The sequence below is a fragment of the Passer montanus genome, unplaced genomic scaffold, assembly GCF_014805655.1.
Source record: "Passer montanus isolate IOZ18808 unplaced genomic scaffold, ASM1480565v1 scaffold22, whole genome shotgun sequence".
Taxonomy (NCBI): Eukaryota; Metazoa; Chordata; class Aves; order Passeriformes; family Passeridae; genus Passer; species Passer montanus.
This window is the reverse complement of record NW_024366815.1, coordinates 4,150,593-4,175,847: the sequence shown is the minus strand read 5'-3', so window position 1 is coordinate 4,175,847 and position 25,255 is coordinate 4,150,593. Positions and strand designations below refer to the sequence as shown.

At 36.7% G+C, this 25,255-nt stretch overlaps 1 protein-coding gene across 1 annotated transcript in view; it reads left to right on the top strand.

Annotated features, from left to right (window-relative positions):
- OXCT1 (3-oxoacid CoA-transferase 1) overlaps positions 1–25,255 on the top strand; it is an 83,333-nt gene that overhangs the window by 36,298 nt on the left and 21,780 nt on the right. The window contains exons 8-13 of the mRNA XM_039709921.1: positions 8,954–9,061; positions 11,603–11,714; positions 12,180–12,274; positions 12,920–12,968; positions 16,069–16,141; positions 16,907–16,982. Coding sequence (XP_039565855.1) covers positions 8,954–9,061; positions 11,603–11,714; positions 12,180–12,274; positions 12,920–12,968; positions 16,069–16,141; positions 16,907–16,982 — 513 coding nt within the window. The remainder of the gene's footprint in view (positions 1–8,953; positions 9,062–11,602; positions 11,715–12,179; positions 12,275–12,919; positions 12,969–16,068; positions 16,142–16,906; positions 16,983–25,255) is intronic.

Here is a 25,255-nt window from a genome sequence, read left to right as displayed (position 1 = left end):
AATTTAGAGCGTTTTTCAAAACACTTTGTAGAAAGCCTCATAGACTCTGCATTTGAAGTATACATTTCAGTAACAGTACTCATGTCTTCTATAATGAGAATTTGAAAATTAAATTTAAAATACTCTAAATTTTCAGCTTTGCTTTGTGTATAAGGTGTGTAAATCAATCAATAGCTTACATGCTTTTAAATGCAGTGATAGGTATTATTTTAGGACTGAAAAGATGGGAGAGTTCTAGGTATGATTCAAGGAATTTACAAACATATATCCTGGTGTCTTAAAGCATTATTTTGTTTTCTTCATCTCTCATGAAGATTTCTAGTATAGAATGAGAAACATTTGCTTCATGTCAGAACGCAAGTTTTGGGAAGATTTTCAGTTTGGACGTTAAATCTATCATTTCAGCTGATCAACATACAAAATTTGAAAAGCTGCAGCCTCATAACTATTGCTGCAGTGAAAATTTTTGAGTAATTGAATCAGTAGCTCAGATGTTAGCAGCATCCATTTAGCTCTTGCAGCATCCCTGCCCTGCAAATGCTATTGAATTACTCAGTAAAAAAGTGAATATTTAAAGAAAAGAAAAGAAAAAGAAATGGGATACCAAGACTGACTTGACTTAAATCATGCTGATTATTCAGGCTGCAGAGGGACAGAGTAGTTAGAGTAGTTTTCTGTGTCCCAAATGGTTTCCTAGTTGTTTTTTGGGTTTTTTTTTAAGTTTCCTCCCCAAAACATTATTAAATTCTGTTATAGAGAACTTGCACTCAGGCTGTCCGGTGTGTAGAAATGCACTCCAATTTATATTCCCACAAATATAAACTAGAGCCTCTAGTTTGTAGCTTCTGATTCATCTGGAGAAAGTAGTAACTAAACAAATCTTAAAGCAACTTCATGTTTGAACAGGTGTTCCTGGATTTTATCACAGAGAAACAAGCACACTCTCCTTTTTGTTAACCTTTGGAATAAATAAAGCGTATTTTATCAGTTTTCTTCTTGTTGCTGAAAGAAGTGGAGAAAGGCAGAGTTGTGGATTTGGTCTTCATATGGGCCATTCACTTCAGAGTTTTATTCCATGATTCTTGTGGGTCCCTTCACTTCCCCAGTCACAGATGATTCTGTGAAATAGTCCCAATTAGAATAGGGCAGGTATGTAGCCAATTGGCTCTGTAAGCAATGGGATAAAGGAGCTCTTGTGCTCAAGACAATTTTTCACTATTCCTAGTGAAATTTGAATTTTCTTGTAAGGTTATGATATGCAAAAAGTACCATTTTTATTGTTTGAAGGACGGATTTAGATGTTTCTTCCAGCTTCAAATAATAGTAAAGTACTTTTATAAAGTACTTTATTCTTGGGTTTTGGTTTGTTTTTTTTTTTATTTCCATGGGTATCTATTGCTCTTTTTTCCAGGCACCTTTTAGGAAGGATAGTGATTAAGTGCAAGAAAACTTTAATTCTTCTTAGAATATGTTACTGACATGCCCTTTATATCCACATTTCTGTGGTCTGTTGAGAGTGTCTAAGCCACATAAATTATTTTCTTTCTTTCAAACTTTTCCTTGAAAGGTATCCTGACTATCTTCTTCCTCAAAAGTGCAGAGAAGTTTATTTATCTTGAATATTTTGGGAGGTTGGGATATCTGCTATGATTCTGAAGGTGGAATGGACCACACTAATTCCTTGTTGAGAAACAAAGCAGCAGCATGTCAAGTAGTTTACAGAACTCTTTGTAAATTATTGCTGTCTCTATGAACATCTGAAATAAGGAGAACTAGCAGATGTATGCATAGAACATGACGTTTTTGGATGAGGTTACCTTTTTTTTTATCTGTCCTGAAACACCTGCAGGGCTTCTCTTTCTAACCAGAGAGAACCAGCAACATAATTAGCTGCAAATCAGCTGCTAATACATTGTTTTACATTGGTATTACATTGCGATGTATCTCCTGCTGAGCATGCTCTGGTCAGATCCTTACTTAGAGATATTCCTTGAATCTGAGGAGAGTTTAGTTGCACTAAATAGATTTTAAAGTACAAAACCCACCTTCTTGGATAGTGCAATTAAATCTCTGATTTATTTTTTTTTAATTTTATTTTACTTTTCTACTTCTCAGTTCAGTATTTAAATTCCACTGAGTTAATTTTTGAAAGTAAAGCTTATCTTCTGACCTTAAGTTACATTTCTTGGAATGTGTAGGATATGAGAGCTTTTCTAGTCTGTTTTCATTTGTCATTTCTCTGATGTGAGTAAGAAAATAAAATCTTTTGTTGTGATTATGGTTGGGATTTTTTGGGTGTTCAATTTTTGCGGGTAAAATGTGAATAATTTTAATAAAAATGTCAGTTATTTATTTTTACCTTCTAATAAGTTTAAAGGTTGTCAATATAAAGCAATTTGAAAATAAGTAACAAAGTACAGCAATAATATATTTAAAGCAACATATATTTTGTTTGCAAATATTTTAAATTTTATTCTAGTACAGTTAATGTCATTAGCAGCTATTCTGTTCTGGAGTGGAAGTATTTGGAATGCAGTCAGTCCCCTTATTCAGCTGAGTATGGATTAAACAGGTTCTTCTACTATTAACTGGCTTTTAGCAAATGAAGACCATATTGACAGATTGTGGGAGTTTTGTTTGTTCTCTTCTGGCTCTTCTCCCATTATTTAATTCCATGATTGAAAAATAATTATATAATGTAATCTAAAAAACAATTTTCCAAAATTTATATCTCCAGATGTGAGATGATTTTGTATATATTCCACACAGATGGTTATGTTTTATTTTGTGTTAAGAACATAGGTATTGAATACAAATTGGGTGCTTTATCACCTCATTTAATCAAGAAAGCAGAAGTCACAAAATGTGATCACAGCCAGCAGGAGTTCACTGATGACTTATATCAGAGCAACCACAGGGTTTCGGAAAGAATCACTCCCTAGGTGTGCCTGCTGTAGGAGCCTGGTTTGATTGGTAATGCTGGGGCTGCTGGACTGCTGGATCTTAAAGTAATCTCTCATGCTTTCAATTCAGGTCATTTTACCATAAAATAATAGAGTAAAATCCAAATGAGTGAATTTAAGGAGGTAAGAAAACAGCTACCTTCATTTTCACTTTTTAGTGGATACAGAATTATATAGACATTAGTGCAATTCATTAAACAAGAAAGCCCATCAATTTAACGGAAGAACTTTGAGAAATGTCAGTATCTTAGACTTTGAACATGTTCTTGAAAGTTAAGTCTATTGTGTATCCTCACTGTGCTAATATGTGACAAGCTCAAAAATTTCTGAAGTGTTGTTCTATGTGAATGGGAGGACCTCTTCAGAGACTGGTGGTTAAATTTTTCATCTTCTTCCATGCATGCTTTACATATATAACCTTTGCAGATAATCAAGTATGTTTCCTCTTTTCTTTGTTGTATATATCCCGGAGCTGGAGCTGCTGTGTGTGAGTACCTAGAGCTGGTAATTTGCTTCTGTTTTCTTCTCTGCTGTCAGCAGTACAGCATGGAGGAAGATGTCAAATGCGTGGAAAAGGAAGGGGCCGTTGGAAGAAACAGGGAGCAGGTGCAGAGAAGTGTGAGAGGAGATTAAGCCTGAGGCAACTACAAGTGGAGGTGGTAATTGAGGAGATTTAGAGCAGAGAAAACAAATGTGAATTGAGTATATTCTAGCAGAGGCTCCTGATTTAGGAGAATCTGTAGCTACATGACGAAAAACCTGGAGACAAATGTAGGAGATTTATGTCAGTTTTGCTTTCCTAATCATCAGATACAACATACTGGCAACAGATCTCACTGTTTTTCTCTATGGTCTTCACAGAGGATAACAGTCTACTAGAAAGAAGGAAAACACATAAAGGTACATAAGATCTTCAACAGCATGAAACAGACAAATAAACAACTGCTGTGTGCTGTTTCTGTATGGCACAGAGAAGGGAGCACACAGTGAAATTATGAGAGGTAATAAGAAATGTTTTTCATAATAGTTAAATTTAAGAAGTGCATCAACAGAGTCTCTTGGGTTCTAAGAAAACAATTAGTTCCTGGCTCATCAGAAGCTATGAAGAAAGTGATGTATGTCCAGTCTTTGACTGAGGACATCCTGCAACTGACACATTGCTGGCAGCTGGGAGAATATAACCAGAAGTACCACACAGCCTTGTAAGATCCTATTGCTAAGAAGAAGGGCTGTTTGGCTAAGTAGACCTTCAGTGTGGACCTTCAGTGTGACCCAGACCAGGCTCATTGTGTGAAAGGTTCTCTAATGAATATGAACTTTACAGGTTTTTACTGTTCCCTGCCCCTCAGTAAGCTTATGAAGACATCTGTTTGAAGTCTGATATGACCGTAATGTGGTAATTGTTGATCAAGATGTGCCTTTATTTATTTATAGGCTATTTGGTAGTTGCTTGATTTTTAAAGTTATAAAAGTCTTTTTTTCAGAAAGGATATTTACTGGCTGTCATTCCATTACTGTAGAATTTTGATAGGAGTAGAAATTTCATGGGCTGTCTGATCTTACAAAAGGAAAGAATTCAACTCAGAAGATCATCTGTTTCATCTCCTTGCTTGCAGAACTCAGTAACCTGCTTTGCTTTTTTCTGTAGTTAAGAAAGTTTGTATAGTGTGTTCTTAATTTCTAGGGAACTGTTTTCAGAGTATTAACCATTTCAAAATATCAAAGCCATTTGTGAAATTCAGTCTAAACAATTAATATTAACTTTCCCCCCCTCTTTTTTGTCATTAACCATCATGAATGGTTGATCACAATTTCTGTGATCTTGAATGCAGACACATAAAATTTATTCTTATAGCCCTTATTATGTATTTTAAGTTTTTTTTAATTTTAAGATTTTATAAATGTTGCAATGAATTTTGCAGTGACATCCTGACTCTTCCAGTAGTGAACTGAAGATATGTACTGATGAGTTTGTGTTGAGCATCTAAGTGGCTGAATTTTATTTAATTCCTCTTGTTATTTTGGACATTTAACCAACTGTAATGTTTTATTTTACTAATGTTCAGCTAGGAATGATCCTTATTTCAGTTTGAAGAACTGAAGCAAACTAAGATAATTAAGGTAGTGATAGAGAGATTTAATAAAGTTAGTATAAAAATAAGCTATTTAAAAATGCATAGGTTTGTTAGGCTCTGATTCTCCCCATCTCTTCTTTCATATGCACATGTTTTTGATTTTTTTTCTGTAATAAGGAATTAAATTGCAATTTTTGGTTATAGCTTTGTTTTAGGAAAACTGAGATTTAGAACCAAGCCAGCTGAAAACATTTAACATAGCATAAAGTACATAATTAGGCTACAAAACTAGATAAAAGGAACATACTAGAAACAAAATCTTTTTTTATTTTTGAGTGTGTTGGCATGAATAGTTTGTTGTTGTTATTTGGTATGTTATTACCAAAAATTGGTAAGGAACCATAGTTTTTTATTTTTCTTGTTTTTTATTTTTCTTACTTTACTTACTTTTCTTACTTCCATATCTATCAAGGTTCCCTTTTTTTCTCTGTAAGCCTTCAGAGATTCTGGAATAAAACTAGAAGAATAGCTGAATTTCTGTAAGGAAAAGGAATTAAAATTGCTTTATGAAGGAAAAGTAGATGTAAATTACAGAAGGAAGTGATATTGTGAAGCAAAAGACTACTGACTCTGTGAGTGCTGATACAAAAAGGAATGGCAGAAGGCTCTTGTGAATCATAGTGGAGAACAGCTTTTATGTTCTGGGTGTACTTACAGAAAAACCAGTGTTTAGGAAGGACTGAATTCATTCATTCTCCTTCCATTGTCAACAATCAGAGTAGATTTGCAAGAACAGAATCGCCAGGAAGAAACTTCTAATACTGTGAAACTCTTGAAACAATGAAAGGATTTTTGAGCCAGGCATCAGAGCCTTACCAGAAATGAGAAATCAGACCTTGTGGTCTCTTCTAGTTACTTTTTACAAAGATGTAAACATTTTCTGTCTTTTCACACATTGGTGAAATGAAGATTTCAGATGAACGCATATAATCAAGGCCATCTAAAAGATAACAGAGAATTTTGATTTTCTAATTACAAAGAATACAGTATGTGGTCTGCCCTGATTAGTTCCCTCTCTATGCTTTGCCAGACTTGGTGTCTCTCAGGTGGGATGACACATAATGATTTTTGATGTTTACAAAGGTTCTTCTGTACGTTACAAAATAAAGCCTGAGGCAGGGTGAGTACAAAAAAGAAAGAACAGAAGCATAGGTAAGATGAGAGCAGAGCAGGAGAAAAACTCACACGCATCCTTTGAATTATTAATATGGATGTGCTCCTGCCTTTCTCCTTGAGGCTTCATCTACAGAGGTGTTACAGAGCCGACTCATAAGGACATATGAAACATGAAAGGGAAGTGAATACGCCCAGTGATGGTACTATTGAATTTGCAGTATCCTTCTTGCCTAGGAAGATACTCGGGCAATGCCTTGCAGTGGCCAGAGGCACGAGGGTGCTGACTCCCACAGCCTGGGGATTTCCTGGTGTCACTTCAGCTGGCTCAGCTTCATCTCTGGCAGTGCTGATGGCAGGCAGCCCATGTATGGTGCCTCATCATCCAGTTCCCTGGGAGAGAGAGCTGGAGCACTCAGACACACTTGTACTTCCTCTGCTTGAATTCTCCCTTTTCCATGTAAACATGCTGATTATTTCACTTGCAGAACTGGAAGACAGTTAATTTTTCATACATCACATGCAAATTCATAATCCTTTTTCAATATTCCTCTTTGTTGCTGTGGAGGTATTTGGACATATTTAATTTTAGTTACATTTGATGCTGATTCCACAAAATGGTAGAACATGCAAAGGTGTTCCAGTCATCAGGGATCCTTAGGCTTATCTGAAATCCCTGGGACAAAATGCAGTTTGCAGTGCTGTGTTCATTTAGGATAATGTTTGGAAATAATAGAGGAAAAGCTATCAGACTGACTGCTGTGTCCCAAGAGACAAAATACAAACCAATTAGCAGAATGGTGTGACTGATAACAAAATCCAACAATTTATTGTTGGATGAATAATTTATTCGGTGTATTCTATGGGGGGGAAAAGTCAGTGTGTCAGGTTTTCTGACAGCATAATTCTGAGTTTGTTGAATTGTGCCAAGATTTTGGGTTTTTAATCTCAGCTGCTGCAGCAAATAAATGTAGTTATTCTGTGAGAAAGTTCAAATGAGGAGCTATTAGTATTCCCCAGGCCTAGTTTTCCATCTGATAAGTGAAGACAAATTTAATTAGAAAGAGTGAATTTGGGAATTCTGCTGGTAGCAGATCATCTGCTTGCCTTTGCTTCATTGGAAAGTCTTGTCTCCTGCTTCTCCTCCCTTTTGAGGATGTTCTGACAGTAGTCACTACACCGAAAGTGCAGTGTGCTTCAGGATTTTTTAATTTTACCCTGTGTTTGACTTGGTCTCCATATTAATCTTAAAATGAATGTGTAAAATTAGAAACTTCAAGTGAGATGGATGAAACTGTAGCATTTTTTCATTAATACCCAAATCAGAATTTTCAAGATACTGATTTGATTGGCTCTCCTTATTTTGTGGGTAGGGGCTTTCTGGATGTGGGGCTCTGTTCTCCTTGAGCACTGAGGCTGGTGTTGCTGTAGTTGTTATTGCCTTTTGCTTAGGATGTTTGCCTTGCAGATTTCACAACACATCCTTTCTGTCTCTTTAACCCGGGGCTTTTTGTGGGGATCATCTGAACCTGATTCTGTGATCTTTAGTTTTTAATTTTTCTTTTCCCTCTCCTGCTTTTAGGGTGGATTGGTTGGTTTCTTTGTTTGTTTATTGTCACATTTCAAGGCATAGTAGGAAGGTAATTGTCTATCAGATGTACAGGTGTATAGATTTTAGTACTGATCATATTGTCCAGTAGGTTGTCAAATTGAGTTTTAAACTCTTTAATGTTGCTTCACTGGTGACAGCTGTTCAGAGATTTACCCTTACCATACCCCAGGTCTTGTTTTGCGGTTATTAAGCTGTGGGCATTCCTAAGAGTTTAATGAATCCCTGGTGATACAGCAGTTTGGAAATTGGATTTTGATCTTTGAGTGCATTGTTATGTCCTGTGTAGTAGATTGTTGTATGTTATCTTTGACTATTGCTCTAACATTACATGTTTTCCCTATGATTGAATGCAACTGCAAACAACACTAACATTAGGGTCTGTTTTGTGGCAGAGCAAGATGTGCTCTGTGTACCTCAGACTTGTTAGGGAAAGCACCAGCTGTGGCTGAGAGTCCTTGCTGCAGGTATCTGTCCATAGCAGAGTCTCTAACTAGATCACCCCAACTCAGACCTAGAAGGAAGGAAACCCCTGTTGTCTGGGGTGCTTCTGATAGGTGACATTTCAAATCTGCTGTGGGTGGATGAGTGTAATTTTGTGCTGAATCTCTCTTTCACTAACTGTAAAGACTTATAGATCTTCATCTTTTGTCTTCTTTCTTGCAACCCATTATTACAGTTCAAATGTTTTCTATTTTAGTTTTGAGTACATTATGGAAAACTTTTGTTTCAGCTTCTGTGTTTGTATCTTGTAAATGAATACTTCTGCCTTATATTTTTATATTTTGTTACTAGCATATTGTTTTCCTCTGTTTTGGCAGAAATTTTTTGTAGTTACAAGTAACTCTGATGTAACTGTACACAGTATATTTCTTCAAGTTAGCCATACAAATGGGCCTGTAAAAACATAAATTACCTTCAATTTTTTATGAAGAAATATACTTTGAAGGAAGAGAACAGATAAGCATCAAGTAAACCTGTTTTAAAGACTATATCTATTTTGTCCCATTCGTTAGTTTTTTGGACATGATCTGCTGTATGTTTAATGTTTCATTTCCAAACTTTATTGCCATTAAAACCTTTAATTGAATATTTTTTTCTAAATATTTTTCCTTTTTTTTTTCACTCTGCAGGTAGAAGAAATTGTTGATATAGGAGCATTTGCCCCAGAAGACATTCATGTTCCCAAAATCTATGTTGATCGTCTGTTACAAGGAGAGAAGTTTGAGAAGAGAATTGAAGTAAGTAGCTAAGCTTCTCAGTCATAACATATTTCAGCTTGGGGTGTATTTAAAATTTGCATGGTGTTTAGTCTAGCCACCAAGTCTTAGCACTGAAAAAATAGTGTGAGAAAAACCCATCAAGCTTTGCTGAAAACTGGAGCTTAGATAGGTACTTAGGTAGTTAGCTGGGGGCCTGAGAATTGAGCCTTCTTTCTTACACCTCAGACCTATGGTTCAATTCCTGAATAATTTAGTGCAACTGCCTGTAGCCGTGGAACTTTACTCCAGTTGAAAATCTAGTGGAAAATGCTACTAAATTCTTATTCCCTCTCTCAGTTCACATGCTGTAGATACAACAAGGGGAGCACCTAGACAACAATCTGACTTTCTTTTCCACTGGACAGCCTTTGATGTGGGCACGTAGGGCCAGTCTCAATCCCTTTGTGCCGTGCATTAAATATGTTATGCTGCAAAGGTCCTGCAAACCCTTGTTTCCTTTACTTTAATCAGGAACTTTTCTAACTGGTGGCCTTTCTGATCCGAATAAAAGATGTCAGTAGCTATTAAAATTTCTGCAGTAATACTCCACCACTGAAAACATCCAAGAAAATTTTGATTTGATTTGATGAAAATTATTTTTGTTATTTCTGTGACTTTGCCACACTGAGGCTATGTCCCTATATTTATTTTGATGATGTGACAATGCTTCTTATGTGCCGTTGAAAATTCTGTATTTCTTCTGTGTCTCCATAGTCTGGAGGTAGGAATTGTTCATCAGATAAGCTGGTAGAAGGGAAGAGATATGACACAAAGAGAAAAAATCTGTGAGAATAAAAGTGCAGAAAGGAATTGTAATAATTAAACTTCTGTTATTAAAATCAAATCACAAAGTCCTGGGAAGTTGTACAAGGCCTTTTCTCTGAGCATTCTCTTTTGTGAATGCTAAGGTTAAGGAGCTCTTTTTTTAATTCTGTCTGTTCATTCTGCAAAAGCATATTGCGTGTTGTTGAGTAATTGACTACAAACAGATGTGTCAAACCTTTTTTTTTTCCCCTCTGGTTGTGTTGGGTCACATTGCAATTAATGGCCTGTTTTCTTCTTCTGAATGGCTGCGTTATCTCCTAGAAAAGCTTTTTACCTTTTATGACAGAAATAGTTTTTCATTTTTTAAACTGTTGGTTCTGCTGCATAAGTGAATATCTATTTAGTCAATACCTACTGAATACCTACCTAGTCATCTGCCCCCTTTCCTATGTGCTCCAGAAAAAAGGAGGTAGGGGTGAGGGAGAAAGCTACTATAAACTGCCAAGCAAAATTGTAACAGAGATTAATTTTGATTATGCAATTTTGTAATTCTGGCAGTGGCAACTCTCACTAGATATAGGTATGGGAAGGAAATGGCAGATTTATTTACTCTCCTGTTAAATTTTATAAATCAGCTGGCTGTACACAGAAAAGCAGTGCATATGATAAGTGGTGAGAGAAGATGAAGAATATAAGAAATAAAGAGAAGCTATTCTGTCATAATTCTTACGGGCTTTAAATAGCAGTTCCTGCCTAATATGGCTTAGAAGTGGTTTCTCTAGCACCAGCTATAATTTCTATCCAGCCTTCTCTTTGCTGTAGAGAAATCCTCTGTAATTGTTCCTACTTTATCAATCCACAAGTGAAGCAATTCTAGGGAAAATAGCCAAGGCATAAAAAGGAAGCTGATGGGAAATTCAAGAGGATTGATATTGACTGTTAGACTGCCTAAGGAGAAAGTGACTCTGCAAAAATTCTTTTGTGGTGGTGAAAAGTAACGGATAATTTTTTCTGATGTGTTAATTGTAGCCTGAAGTAGGAGAAGATATGAAGACATATGGGGGTGCAGGACATGATGTTTCCCAGAGAAATTTTATATGCATAGGAGAGATGTACAAAGAACATAATCTATGTAGACAATAATTTAAAAGAAAGACGTTACGAACTTCTTGAATGTCATGGCATTTTCACCTACATGTGATTTACAAAACATGAAGTTAAGATGAGAAAATACCAGGAATCAAATCATGGGATGTGCAAGATTATAGAGAGTTTGAAAATTTTGATTTTTATCTCCCCAGTATCTTTAGACAAATGGCATTTGTCTGTTTCATCCTTATAAATCTAGAATAGCTCATTGAATTGAATGAATGCAGAAAGAGAGCAGTATTTGTATTTTCGGCTGACATTTTATGAATCTATTTAGTTATCTCTGGGGTGATGAATCTCAGACTTGCTAGTATTTGCACTAGTGCTTGGTGTCTTCTTCACCACTTCTCTATGTATCAGGCTTGGCAATACAGACAGGAAAATAATATTTTGCTCTAAGGCTGTCACTGGCAATATTTGATGACTCCATTGGCTTAGCTAAGCTTGAATGCATAAAATAAAAGGTAGTTTTTTTTCATAGAAGATTAATAAATAACTTTATTCTTAAACCAAGTATCTCAGTGCGATCACAAATTAAAATTTTGTGTCTTGAGAAGCAGGAATGTGGATTCTAATCTTTACTTATGATTACTTCTTATTTTGCAGCGCTTATCAATCCGAAAGCCTGAAGACTCGACAGCCAAACAAAAAAAAGGAGACAATGTGAGAGAGAGGATCATCAAACGGGCTGCATTAGAGTTTGAGGATGGCATGTATGGTATCCTTCAGCTGTGCTATAGGTTAAAGTGATTGCTGACTAGAACAAGAAACCCATCTGGTTTGTTTAAAACAAGTTGATTAATGTGTTCATTGTCTTTATCAGACCCTGTGATACTGTCATTTTATTAATACACAATTGAAATAGAAGGGATACTAAGACATAAAATACAGAGTTTTTATGTCTGGTGGCTTTGTTAGCAGTTGAATGTGTTGCAAGAATTTCTTGAAAAAGTTGGAAAAGAAGCTTTATTTGCACTGTTGATATTTTTATCATATATAGGATTTGATAGAATGCAATTAGACAGTCCAAATAGCAAAATAATTCATCACAAATATGAGGTATTTAAGTAAAACCAGAAGTGCTTGTGAAGGGAACAGTTCTAATCCACTTATAGTACAGTAGTAATTTTTTAAAATTTACTAGTTTGCAATAAGTGTTTCTGCCTTAACCACATTTTTTCAGCTAATCTGGGTATTGGAATCCCACTGTTGGCCAGTAACTTCATCAGTCCAGACATAACTGTTCACTTACAGAGTGAAAATGGAGTTCTGGGTTTGGTAAGAATATATCTTGGTCAGTTGTTATAGTGTTTTTATTTTGCTTTGGCTGGGTTTTATTTCCTGCCCACCTCCAACTTGATTATTATATTACTAAAAATATATATGCTATACTATGTCATCATAAAATTCTCACTCTGCTGCAGAGAAGGTTTCTAGGAAATGCTCATTTTATGGTTATAGTGCTACTTTGCTAAGGATGTCCTTAAGTTTCTGGACTGAAAGCCATCAGGAATTTGCAAGACCAAGCATTGCAAACTTTAGCAAACATAATTTTAAATAAAGCTTAAAGTGAATATCATTTTTACTGTCATATGGCTTTATGAAGTTGCAGTTATGACCTTTTTCTGAAAAATATCTGTTGCTTTGATTAAGAACCAAAAGAAACCCAAATAAACCTTTCGCTTCATGATTGTTTAGTAATTCTAACAGCCTTGAACAATACGTCCAACATATAAACTGTGGCTTGTAATGTCAGAATTTTTTTATGATAAAAAACTGAATTCTGGTTAAAAAAGATAAAAAAAATGCATGTCTTCCATGATCTCGTTTTGGTAATAAGCATTAGCAATAATATGGTAATTATTAATTGTATTTTAAAGGTATTTTATTATAAAGCTTGACATACATCTGTATTGTTGTCAGGGTCCTTATCCACTTGAAAATGAAGTAGATCCAGATCTGATTAATGCAGGTAAATACTTAAATTTAATTAATGGAAAATTAATAACCATGTTAATTCAAAATTTTTCTTTTGATACAGTATTTGAACCTAGACACCTGTTTTATTTCATAATAAATATTAATGCATTTGTTTTCTTTTAAGTCTTCTTTGGGGAGAGACTCTCCTCCAGGCTTATCAGTAAATGGTTAAATCATCTTCTACAGAAGTGAGATTGTTTTGAGCAGCCTGTAAGGGAATATGGGTTTGTTTTCCTGCTGCTTTTCTTTGAGTCTTCTAGGAAATGGTTTTCAATGATTTATGCTTGGGACATGTTTTAAAACATCCTGTGTATAATGGCTTAGTTTATTCCCAGCCAGGAATACAACTAATTTGCATTCAGAGAGGGAGTGGTGGCCAAGGCAGGGGGAAAGACTTGGGACTGGCACACCGAGGGCACTGCTGTGGGTGGCTGCTTTTGCCACTGTTAGCAGGGAATGGCAATTCTCACATGCTGTTCTTGCCCAGCTGTTTTAGGGCATTTCACCTCAGAAGGTGCTATTCAATGTAAAAATGTAAGTTTCTTATGATTTAGTGCACCCTTCTGATTTCTATTTTTTCATGAAAAAGTTGTGCCTGTGTACATTTTCTGTCTCCATATAAAAATAACACTTAAATATTGCATTGTGACAAACAGAAGTAGGCCTTGTGACTTTGTTATTGATATTAATGGTATAGGTTATAGACCTGATATTTTAGACTTTTTTCAATAGAAAATATGCACATTTCATATTTTTATTCAAATATACACATGCATATATCGAAGTACATGTATGGGTGTCTACATATGCATTTATACAGAGAGTGCCTTTCTCAATGGCAGTTAGCAAGTAGAATTAAACTCTGAAAAGTTAAAGGAGATAAAGCACTGACATAAAATACTTCTAATTTAATATCAGTCCAGCAATTGTTCACTGACTTGAAACATTTGTTGCGTGGCTCAGCTAAATGATACTTACCATAGTGTTATGTATGTTCAGTTATTTGAAGCCATTTTCTGGTTTGAAATAAAAAAATATTTAAGAAATTGAGTCCAGCATTTCACCAGTATATTTGTAATTGTTTCAAAAACTGCACAAAGGAATGTGTCAGAGGATTCACTAGAATAAAAAAAATATTTAGAAGAAAAAAATACTATGAGTGAAATTATATGTGTGCACATTAGAACTTAAGTTTTAATATGGGTGCGTATGAAAAATGAACATATTAACAGTGTGACAGTGAAAAAAATATCTAAAAACTTAAATTCTCTGAAAAAAATGTGCTTTAACATGGAAATTTAGATGGTCTTGAATTGTTATTTATAGTTGATAAATATTTTTTAAGAGTTGATCTGGAAGACATGAAGTTAACATAACAGGTCAGAATGAAACAAGAAAATTAGACTATAGAACTATTGTTAATTCAATGTTAAGCAGCTTCACATGTCCCTCTGAAGCTCCAGTAAACAGGACATGGGATAGACAAACATCAGACCTACCCCAATATAATTATTTCTATAATTGCTGAAACATTCACGTGGTTGGATTAGGACGATTCTAGGCGCTTTCCAATAAAATTTGTAAAACCATGTGAAGGAAACAGATGCTGAATGGCAAAGAAATATAAATAAATCTTATTCCCATTCATTAATTGGAATGATCCAGTATCAGCCCCAAAGTCCAGTTTCAAGTTTTTAAAACATATACCTGTTTTGAGCTTTTGCCTGTTTTGTCTCTGCAAATGTAATTGTATTGCTCTGAAATATGTATGGGTTTATCTGTTTGTCCCATTTTTTAAATGTCTCACATGAAGAATATCTTGACTGCAACTGAAAGGTAGACTACTGTATTACAGCAGAAATATTTTAGAGTACCGACCTCCTGAGGGCATTTTAAGAAGTGGGTAATGTGGTGCTCTTTCTACATTATTCTGTGGTTCTAAGCCTGTGTGTCTTTTTTCTCATCATTACCTTGTCACTCTGTCCCGGGCTTCTCCCTCCATGTTGCTGCCAGCAAACCCTGTTTTCTGGCTCACTGCCTTGGTTGGGTGCCCTGTAGGGAAAGATAATTCAGGCTGTCTCAGCAGGTCTGGGTGTTAGCATGATGAATTCTTGAGAAGTGTGCAAGACCACTTGTATGACCTTCATTCTGTACTATTCTATTTAATTTCCATACAAATGGCATAAAATATACCTCAGATGAGTTCAATAATTAAAGCACATATCTTAGATCTCTAATTTAAGTTTTGTGCACTGTTTCTTTCCCTTTTCCTATTCTCTTTGTCTCATTGTCTTTTTTTCCTCTGTTTTCTGGAAACTGTTTAATGATGCATCATTCCCCTTCCCCTTTGTTTTTACAGTATGTCACATGTTGCTAAAATATTTCAGTTTGGTTTTTTTCTCTCAAGTTTACCATGCTTCTTTTATAATTTCATCTTCATCTGTGTTTCTTCTGCCATATCAGAGACACCCTGTGTAAATGTTTGCTTAGACTGATTCAAAGAGCAGGCAGAAGAGGAAGAAAAGGGCCCTGAACAGAGTCAAAATAAGACACTTCCAGGTGTGCTCCATTGCTTGGCTCAAGCATTGTTCAGAGCACAGTACAGAACACAGAAGCACATTTGCTTGTGCCCTTTAAAAAAGCAAGAATAGACTAGACCTGTCATTTTTTTGTATTTTTCATATGAGCACTATAAACTGTTCAGTCTGATCTGCTTGCTTTTCTTTGCAACCTTGCTGTGTCCTGGAGGCTTTCTTTTCCTCTGTTTCAAAAGACAGTTACTTCTCACTTTTTCTGTGAATGGAGCAGAAAGCTAAAGTCCGTAGATATTTTGTACACTCTGGTGTTTGTGATGCTGGCCTGGAGCTGCTGGTGGTCAAACAGCAGACAATCCTATTGTTAGAAACTCTAACAAACTGCTTCACAATTCAATACGATTGATTAGGTTTACATGTGATGTCGTAAGCGTAATCAGGTCTGTAGTTGTACTGAATCCAAAGGAATTTGATAAAAACCTCTTATTTCTTGGTAAATAGCTGTGACTTCATTTGTCAAAGAAACAAAATGCATACTGTAGCTTATTTATTTTACAGGTAAGGAGACAGTCACTGTTCTTCCAGGTTCTTCCTATTTCTCTAGCGATGAATCATTTGCAATGATAAGAGGGTAAGTAACATCACAAACTGATCATTTTGAAACAGGAAAAGAATAAACTGCGTCAGTGGCAGAACTCATTAGTATTTCTTCCAAATGTGGTTAGCATTTAACAACCTATAAAATTATCATAGACTTAATGAGTGATGGTTTACAGAGGGTTAAATCTAGCTATTGGAAATAAGAAACCACTGAACTAATAGATACCATGGTGATGCTTGTGCCTACCACCACCTGGCCATCTATAAACACATTTATAATGATATTTTAACAACTATTTTTTGGTCATTTCCAAGTATCTAATCTGTACTTGCACTCAGTATATTTTCTTTGCTCAGCTTGCAACTGTGATCCTCATTCCACCTTCTTAATGGAAATTCAACGTCTGCACCTGTTTTTTGTTTGTTTTTTGGAAAGGAGTTTGGATGCAAACAAACACTAAATCCTAATGGCTCTGAAAAGATAATGGGTGCATGTAAATACGTTAAGGAGTGCACTAAAAAGTACGAGTTCAGAGATGATTGACTGCACATGCAATTAACCAAACCAGACAAAAGTAGGAACATTTCTGAGGCTCAGTAGGCATAAAGAGAGATATTTGCATCAGTGATACATCTAGGGGGAAAAAATACCCAACTTCATGTGTGACAAACAGTTGCTACCTTTGTCATATGCCACCATTTTAAAGTTGATGGAATGAGCATGAACAAAAGCTTGTTAAGATTTGTGGGCTGTTACTTGAACATGATATGCTAATTGCACACTTTCTGTTACCAGGGGCCATGTTGATTTGACAATGCTTGGAGCTATGCAGGTGTCTAAGTACGGTGATCTGGCCAACTGGATGATTCCTGTAAGTAGGTTTTTGAACCACTGGCAGTGTACTGTGCCTCGTATAACATAAATGTAGCTGAGGACCAGGCAAAGAAAAAAAGGGCAGAAGTAGAATGGGGGTTGTGAAGCTAAAAGTAGTAAAATAGAGGATATGTGTATTTTTCCTGCAATCCATTATCAGAAGTCAGCAGTCTAAAATTATGCTTGTGCATTGTAAAAAGCAGAACATTAGTTATCCAAGCCTTTTTCCTGCCTTTTATGTCCATGCTTTTCAAATGTCTCTTGTTTTTGGCTGAGGATTTATGCTTTTTCTTGATGGTAATGACTCTTGTATGGTTGTACCTGGAGCAGTAAGTTGGGGGAAGTGTAAAGCAGCATGTAGTTCATTATAAAATGATAAAAAGAGCCTGCATTATTTTTTCTGTATTTCTGCCAAAAGATTGTAGTACTGACCTTTCAAATACATTAAGGAAAAAACAATAATACTGTATTTAGCCAAACAGACCTTCGGGTTTCAATGATAGAAATATAAGCTAATTCCAGCATTATTTAAAGAGCTGAAAAGATTAAGCCATTCTTTGAACTTTGTTTTAACATTTACCATTAGTGACTTTCATACTGTTGACAAATTTGATCTTTTCAATGGCTTTCAATATGGTACTTTCAGATATGGTTTGTATCAGAGATGTCTAAAAGCAAACTTTCTTATTAGCCTTGTTTAAAGTAATGAGACATATTTCTATCTGCCTGAGCAGTGTTAAAGGTCTTGGGAAACTGAAGGTTATTAGAGGAGGACAAAAACCCAAATGAATGTCCTTGTCTCTTGGAGAAGCATTAGTTGAACCCAGAAGCCTCTGACTTCTGCAGCAGACCTTTGAGCATGGAAGTCACGGAGCAGAGGCTGGAGCATAAGATGCTTTTATTGAGAGGGGACAACATCTGACATGGGAACTATACAAGGGAGAAAGGGTTATGGGAAAGGCTAGTCCAGGTGTCTGCGTGTGAAGGGTTATGGCTGGCTGAAATACACCTTTCAAGAGCTGAACTATTGAAAGATGGAGACAGCATTTTGTACTGATAAAGAGATTCATTTACACATGCATTTCTTGAAACATTGATGCTAAGATTAATTGTAATCTTTCTCTAAATGGTGCAGATTTACATGTTCTTCCCTCAGTGCTTAATGTTCTCTAAAAGATACAGATTTTAGTTTTGCATTCATATATATCAAAAAGATTTTTTTATATATCTAGTATTGCTTATTTTACCTATGAAGTTGCCTCTCAGTTCTATTCAGCCCCAAATTTATGAATAACAGGTATGTTTTCAAAACAGGAAAGTATAAGATGCATTTTTCAATACTGTTTGACTTTTTGTTACCTTTGAGATATACCTTGTTATTACATACTACAGCACACATCAGATGGATCCTCATGACTTTTTGCTGCCGTCATTTTCCACTCTTACTGATCTTTGGCTGTTTGGAAATTTGCTCTGCAGTGAGCTGTGTTTACTTGTGAGTAAATATGCCAATGACACTTCATAAATCCAACCAGGAGCCCTTCCAAGCAGCAATAATTTCTCTTTGGTTACTTTTATGGAGGTCTGTTGGATGGATGATTCTTAATCTACTTTATTGATGTGTTACTGCTATTCCACAGTACAGATTTTAAAAATGGGATTAACCAGCCCATAGATATACAGATCTCCCTGCTTTTCCTGTAAATAAGATGATATATTATTGTCAGTTAAATTTAATTGTGGGCAAGATGTGTTTCTTTTTTAGTCACAAGATTTGTGTGTAGATGATACAAAGGTTGACTTTGCTGAAAACTCATAGTGCAAGGAGACTTCGATCTGTATTTTATTCTAGCATTTTTCACTTTTCATTTAGTTTTGGTCAAATATTTCTTATACAGCTTTTGGATTCTTGTATTGATGACATTTGCCATTATTTCAGAGGCAGGTAATAGCTCTATATGTTTTGAACAAGTACCATTATGAAGCAGTCCTTTCTGTCCCATAAGAGCTTGATAACACTTGTGGCCCAGTGTGTGCATGTGTGTGTGTATGTGCACTTATTATTAGGAACAGAGCTGAGGAAATCTCATTGCAGCAATTACAGCCTTTTCTTTGCTCTTATCTGCTGACTTTTAATGGAGAGAAAAATCCCATGAGTAAAAGAAAAGGGTGTGAATATTTTAAGCACATGCAGTAAACAATGCTGTTTGCTTAGGCAGAAGTTACTTCCTAAATACTGGCATTTATTGATAATTCTATTCCATTAAACACTACTACTTAATGGCTTTTTGTCTTCCTCACTTTGGTATTTCTCCAACTAACAAGAGGGTTTCTGAGGAGGGAAAGGAGAAGGAGGCAAATTTCTGTGAATCTCCTGGGAACAGAATGCATCTGTGAGAAGCTGGCCAAGAGAGTTTGAAGAGAAACACGGAGGTCATGATCGTGGAGTAGGTCAGATAGGTCAGAACACATAACCCATGGCTGCTGGTTGCTGTTGGATGGAGCCACATTTTATTTCATGAGTGCAGGACACTTGTAACCTGTGTGTCTCAGTTAATATCAGAAATTGCTGCCAGCAGGGCAGTTTCTCAGCATTTACAGAGCAGCAGCATTAATGGTCTCACATGTGGTTTTAAAAGCTGTGGCATTGACTGCACATATCCCTGCATGTACTTGCTTAGTTTCAGTTCCTTTCAACTAGTGTCTTCTTGAAACCCTAAGAAAAGAAGCATTTATGAAACAATTTCTGCTGCCTTTCTGCAAGGACCGAGTTTACTACAAAGTACTGCAGCTGCAGTTTGCACAAAGTAGTGCTTTATTTTTCCCATCCTTACTAAGAGAACACAAGTAACTATGTTTATTTTTGTGACATGTATCAGAGGCTGGGAATAGGTCAAAACAAAACACCAGAACTTCTGCCATATTCCCCTGTGATACCAAGGCCTCTGTATTTTCTAATATGCATATTAATATGGACATTAATATGTCCTTTTAATATCCATTTCTGAACAACCCATAGCATTAAACAACCCTAATATGACTACTGATACAGCTGACACACTGTAGCAGCACAAAAAGTATTGAAACAATAGTGGAGCGTTCCTGCAGCTAGAAGTTGATGAATCTGAAAGCACAAAGTGGTTGAAGCGTCCATGACGCTTCAACAGATTTCATCAGATTTCACCAGGCAGAAACTTCTTACATGGGAAAAACATAACTATGCAGTAAATCATTAATGAGAAGGTAGCATACTCAGGAGAACTGTAAGGATGTAATAAGGTTATTTGAGAGTATTACAAGAGCCAAAGTCCAACTTAATTTGGCTACTGCCATAGAAGGCAGTAAATATACTTCTATTGATAACAAAAGAAGGGCTAAGGAAGTTGTCTATCCTGCACTGGAGGCAAGTGGAAACATAGTGACGAAAGACATAGAAAAGGCTGAAGTACCTAATACCTTCTTTGCCTTAGTCTTTTATGGTCAGACCAGGTACTGAGCTGGAAAACAAAGGACAGGGAGCAGTATAAAGCCTCCACGTTTGGGTGAAATGGTCACCAACCTGCCACACTACTTGGACACACACAGTTTTATGAGACCAGATGGGAGCCACTCCAGGGTACCGAGGGAACTGGTGAATGTGCTCACTGATACTTTCCATCATTTTCCAGCAGTCCTGGTTAACCTGGGAGGTACCAGGTGACTGGAAGTTTGTAGGTGTGATGGTTGTCTACAGAAGGGCTGGAAGGAGGATCCAGGGAATTGCAAGTCTACCAGCCTGACCTCAGTGTTAGGGAAGGTCATGGAATAGATCATCCTGGGGATGATCATGCAGGGCATACAAGACAGCCAAGGCATCAGATAGATGGCTTTGGGAAAGGCAGTTCCTGCTTGAGAACCTGATCTTCTTTAACGACAGGGTGTCCAGCTTAGTGAATGGTGGAAAGGTGTGTATGTTGTCTACCTGGACTTCAGTAAAGTTTTTGACATAATTTCCCACAACATTCTTCTGGACAAACTGTCTGCTCATGGCTTGGATGGGGGGACAGTTAGCTGGGTAAGGAACTGGGTGGCTGGGTCCAGGGTGTGGTGCTGAATGGAGTTACATCTATCTGGGGCTGGTCACTGTAGAGCTCCTCAAGGCTCAGTACTGGGGCCAGCCCTGATTAATATCTTTGCTGATGATCTGGATGAGGGCACTGAATGCACCCTCAGTTTGCAGGTGACACCAAGCTGGGTGGAGTGTTGATCTGCCGGAGGGCAGGAAAGCTCTGCGGAGGGATCTGGACAGGCTGTGTTGAGGGACTGAAGCCAGTGGTGTGACGTTCAACAAGGCCAAGTGCTGAGTCCTGTACTTGGGTGACAACAACCCCAGGCTGAGCCACAGGCTGGGACAGAGTGGCTGAAAAGCTGTCTGAGTTGGGAAAGACTTTGCAGTGCTGGAGCAAGTCTACAAAAGAGCAACAAAACTGGTAAAGGCTTTGGAGCACAAGGTTTGTGATGAGCAGCTAAGCTAGCTGGGGGTGTTTAGCCTGGAGAAAAGGACACTCAGGGGACATCTTACTGCTGTCTACAATTTCCTGAAAGGAGGTTCTAGCGGGGTGGGGTCAGCCCCTTCTCCCAGCAACTGATAGTACAAGATGAAACAGTCTCAAGGTTTTTCAAAATAGCTTTAGATTGGATATTAGGAACGCTTTCCTCACCAAAAAGGTTGTCAACCATTGGACCTGGATTCTCCAGGGAAGTGGTGGAGTCAGCAACCCTGGAGGTATTTGGAAGATGTGTAGATATAGCACCTAGTACCCACCATCAAACAGGACTGAGGAGTAGTTAATAGACTGGATTTGTGTCAGTCCACAAGGGCAGACAGAATACATCCAAAGGTGCAAAAAAAGGTGGCCATTTCCTAAGGTAGCAGGCTCAAAGCCCAGTGTCCAGAAGTTAGCAAGCAGCAGCCTCAGAGGTGATACAGGAGTGATAGCATCCCTATTTTCTGCAAACAATACAAACCAGGAAAATAAACTTTAGCTTTGTATATTCTTCAACTGGAGTCTAAAATTCATGTTTAGATTGCTAAGGTAGCACATTTAGTTAACACTAAGAGAAGAAGAGAGTGATGTAATTTGTGCAGGAGGTGAAGTTTGTATACATAAATCTGTACCATTCTTTGGAAAAAAAATCCTTATATTTTAGATTCAGCAGCCTGAAATTTTAATGCTCTAACTTGGACTAGCCAAACCTAAAGGATTAAAATATTAAGAATTGAATAAAATTACAAAAAAATTCTAGGCTTTATCAAAGGAGATTATCTGAAAAGAAGAAATGAGGAAATCCATTCAAATTCAACAATAAATCTTTTAATTTACAGTCTGTAGAGTTTAGTATAACCTAAGGCATTAGGAGTATAATTTTATATGTTATTGGTTGTTTTTCTACAGAGCTTCAAAGCACATATTTTGCAGAGTTTTGAACACTTTGACCTCATTAGTAAAGACGTTTTTAATGTAAAGGTAAATTGACAGAGACCAGCCAGCCCTGTGTCTGCATGAGGATTTTTTGGTTTTATTTTTGCCTTTAGCTATTTGTAGTGGTAACCTGGAAATAGAGGGCTCCACACGAAGAGTTTTTCCTATACAAAATTATCATTTTTAATGATGGAAGAGAGGACACGTATCCCTGATTGCGTCCCTGAATGCCTGAGAGCGCTGTAGGTCTTCTCTGAGGAGCCCTGCTGCAGCCTATTCATCACTTTGCTTGGGTAGGAACGCCTTGCATAAGGGATATTTTCATTTCAAATCCAAAAATACTGTCTAGTTGCTCTCCTAATTCTCCTAGTATATCTGGGGCACTGAATGAATTAAACTCAGTGTTTTGTTTCAAGGTACACAGCATTGCAAGAAAAGTATTTTACCTATTAACTATGAAATGTGTGAAGGACTAAAAATAGGCTAAAATCTGTATGAACAGAAAATATGCTGATTAAATATGCTCAATGACTGGTTTTCTCTCAGTAATAATATCAACTTCTCTGATGTCTAGGACATGAGTAGAGCTACATCAGTATTTCGACAGAGGAGAAGGATGAGACTTGCAGTTAGCCAGAGACTTCTTGGAAATCTACTTTTCAATGGGACATTGGTTTAGTATGAAGATGTATTAGGTTTTTGCAGACACACATCTTGAAATTATGCCTACAGTAATATACCAGCTTACTGCTTATCTCCCAACAAACATGTGCTTGAAAGCCCTGCAGAGCCTTTGCAATAAAAAATTATCACTATTGCAAAAGTCCTGCAGCTGAAGAGAAGAAACTGAGTGTATTGTGTTGAATCTACTTCTTCCACCTTTTTGATGGCTTTTTCTATCAATTTTCTTCATGTTTATTTCTCTTCAAACTGCATGCAAGGAATGTAGGAGCTCCCTATTGGTATTTTATTCATACTCTTAAATTTTCAGTGTGGGAAGTGGCAGCTCTGCTTTCTGTATAATGAGAGCAGCTAAAGAAATTCTGCCTGTCTCAAAAATACAAGCATATGTCAAAGGACTTCTGATCTGTGGGTTAGTGGTGAGAACTGCTACTATGATATGGAGCCACCACTTTCAAGTGAGACTAGTATTATGTTGGCAGTGAAATTTAATTACTGCATGCTATGCCGTATATTTTGGAAATGGTATGCAAAGGTGAAGGGACAGCTTAATTGTCCCATTACACTGAAATAACATTCATCGCTGTAAAGCAAATCTGTTTCAATGAAGCATGTCACAGACTGTTTTGTATTGCTCCTGAGATGCAGCTTCTCAGTGTATTCATTATTTTAGTCTGTCATTCAAATCTGTTGCCGATGGTTATTTCAAGTAAGGTTTATGGGAGTATAAAGCAATTAAATTTGCCCAACTTTCTTTACATGTGTTTCATGCAGCCCTAATTCTCTGATTATGGAAAATAAAAAATTAAATATAGTTAGTGCATGTATTTGTGTATGTTAAATTTTAGGGTAGAGTTATTATTACATTTTGCCAAGAAAAAGAAGTAATTCAAGAACTTATACTCCATTATTTCAGAAGTTAGACTTACTTTTTGATTTTGCATTTCACTATGTGTTTGTGTGTGTATTAGGAGATACCTGGTTAACATTCTCTAAAACCAGGCTATTTCTTGTATGGCTTAACTATACAACTAGGTTTTTTTTCTATCTTAAAAAAAAAAAAGACATTTACCCTGTTGTGCATGTAGAGTGTACTTTGTTTTGTTGTATTCTGCCAGTATTAACATTTTGTTGTATTGTTGCATTACCCACTCTTCTGAATGAAAAATCCTGTTAATGACTTCCCACTAATTTTTTTTTTTCTCAGAGCAAGATCTCATCTAGCTGTCCTAGTTGACAGTATAATTACAATAATTCTGTAAGTGGGACATATGTAAGGACATAAAATCAGTGTAAAATAGAACAAGGAAGTGTAGTTCAGAATACTTGAGCTTTATCCATCTTTTTTTGATACAATCTTCATCCAGCCTTTTTCACTGGAAAAATGGAAAGTGACATCTGGAAGAGTGGTGACTTTCATTTTAGAATCAACTACAAATATAGCCGTCCTTTAAGTACAGGACAGGACTGCTACCAAGGGGCAAAGGATACAGCTACATTTTTATGAAGTTAGAGTAGTTACAGTTAGAGCATCTGTATTTTTTTTTAATATCACCTTCTGATTGTTTTGTGTTTTTTTCCCTAAAACAAAAGTTTTGAGCTAATATGTGCTTTCCCAAGCCAACCAGGTGTAACCCCACAACTGATGAGATCGTTAGGCATGGATCTGATGTCCTCCTTCGCTGTGCTGTGCTGTTTGATGCTGGCACACCTGTGCTGGCAGACAGTGTCTATGCAGAGAGGAAGAGCTGTGTGACTGGTGTGTGCTAGCACTACTGCAGAGAGGGGCAGAGCAGAGACCTTTGAAGGGGCCTTCAGTTTGTTCTTTTGACTGCATCATTAGCACAATTGGTTGTGATGGCAGTATCTTGTATCTGCTACATTACCTTAGCTTCTGGTTTTCTCTGTGAAGCTCATACTGTTCTGGTTGCTCTGAATTTTAGTGTCTGTCCCTGGCATGATACAATAATTTCCTTTGATAAGGACACCTTCCATACATTTTTTCCTTTCATACCTGACACTTCGTCTGTGTCTGTGGCCAGGAGAGACAATGCTGACATCGTTAAATTCTTTGTCTCTCCTCGTAGGCATCTTGTTCACAGTCTTCAGGGGGATGCCTGAAAATTGA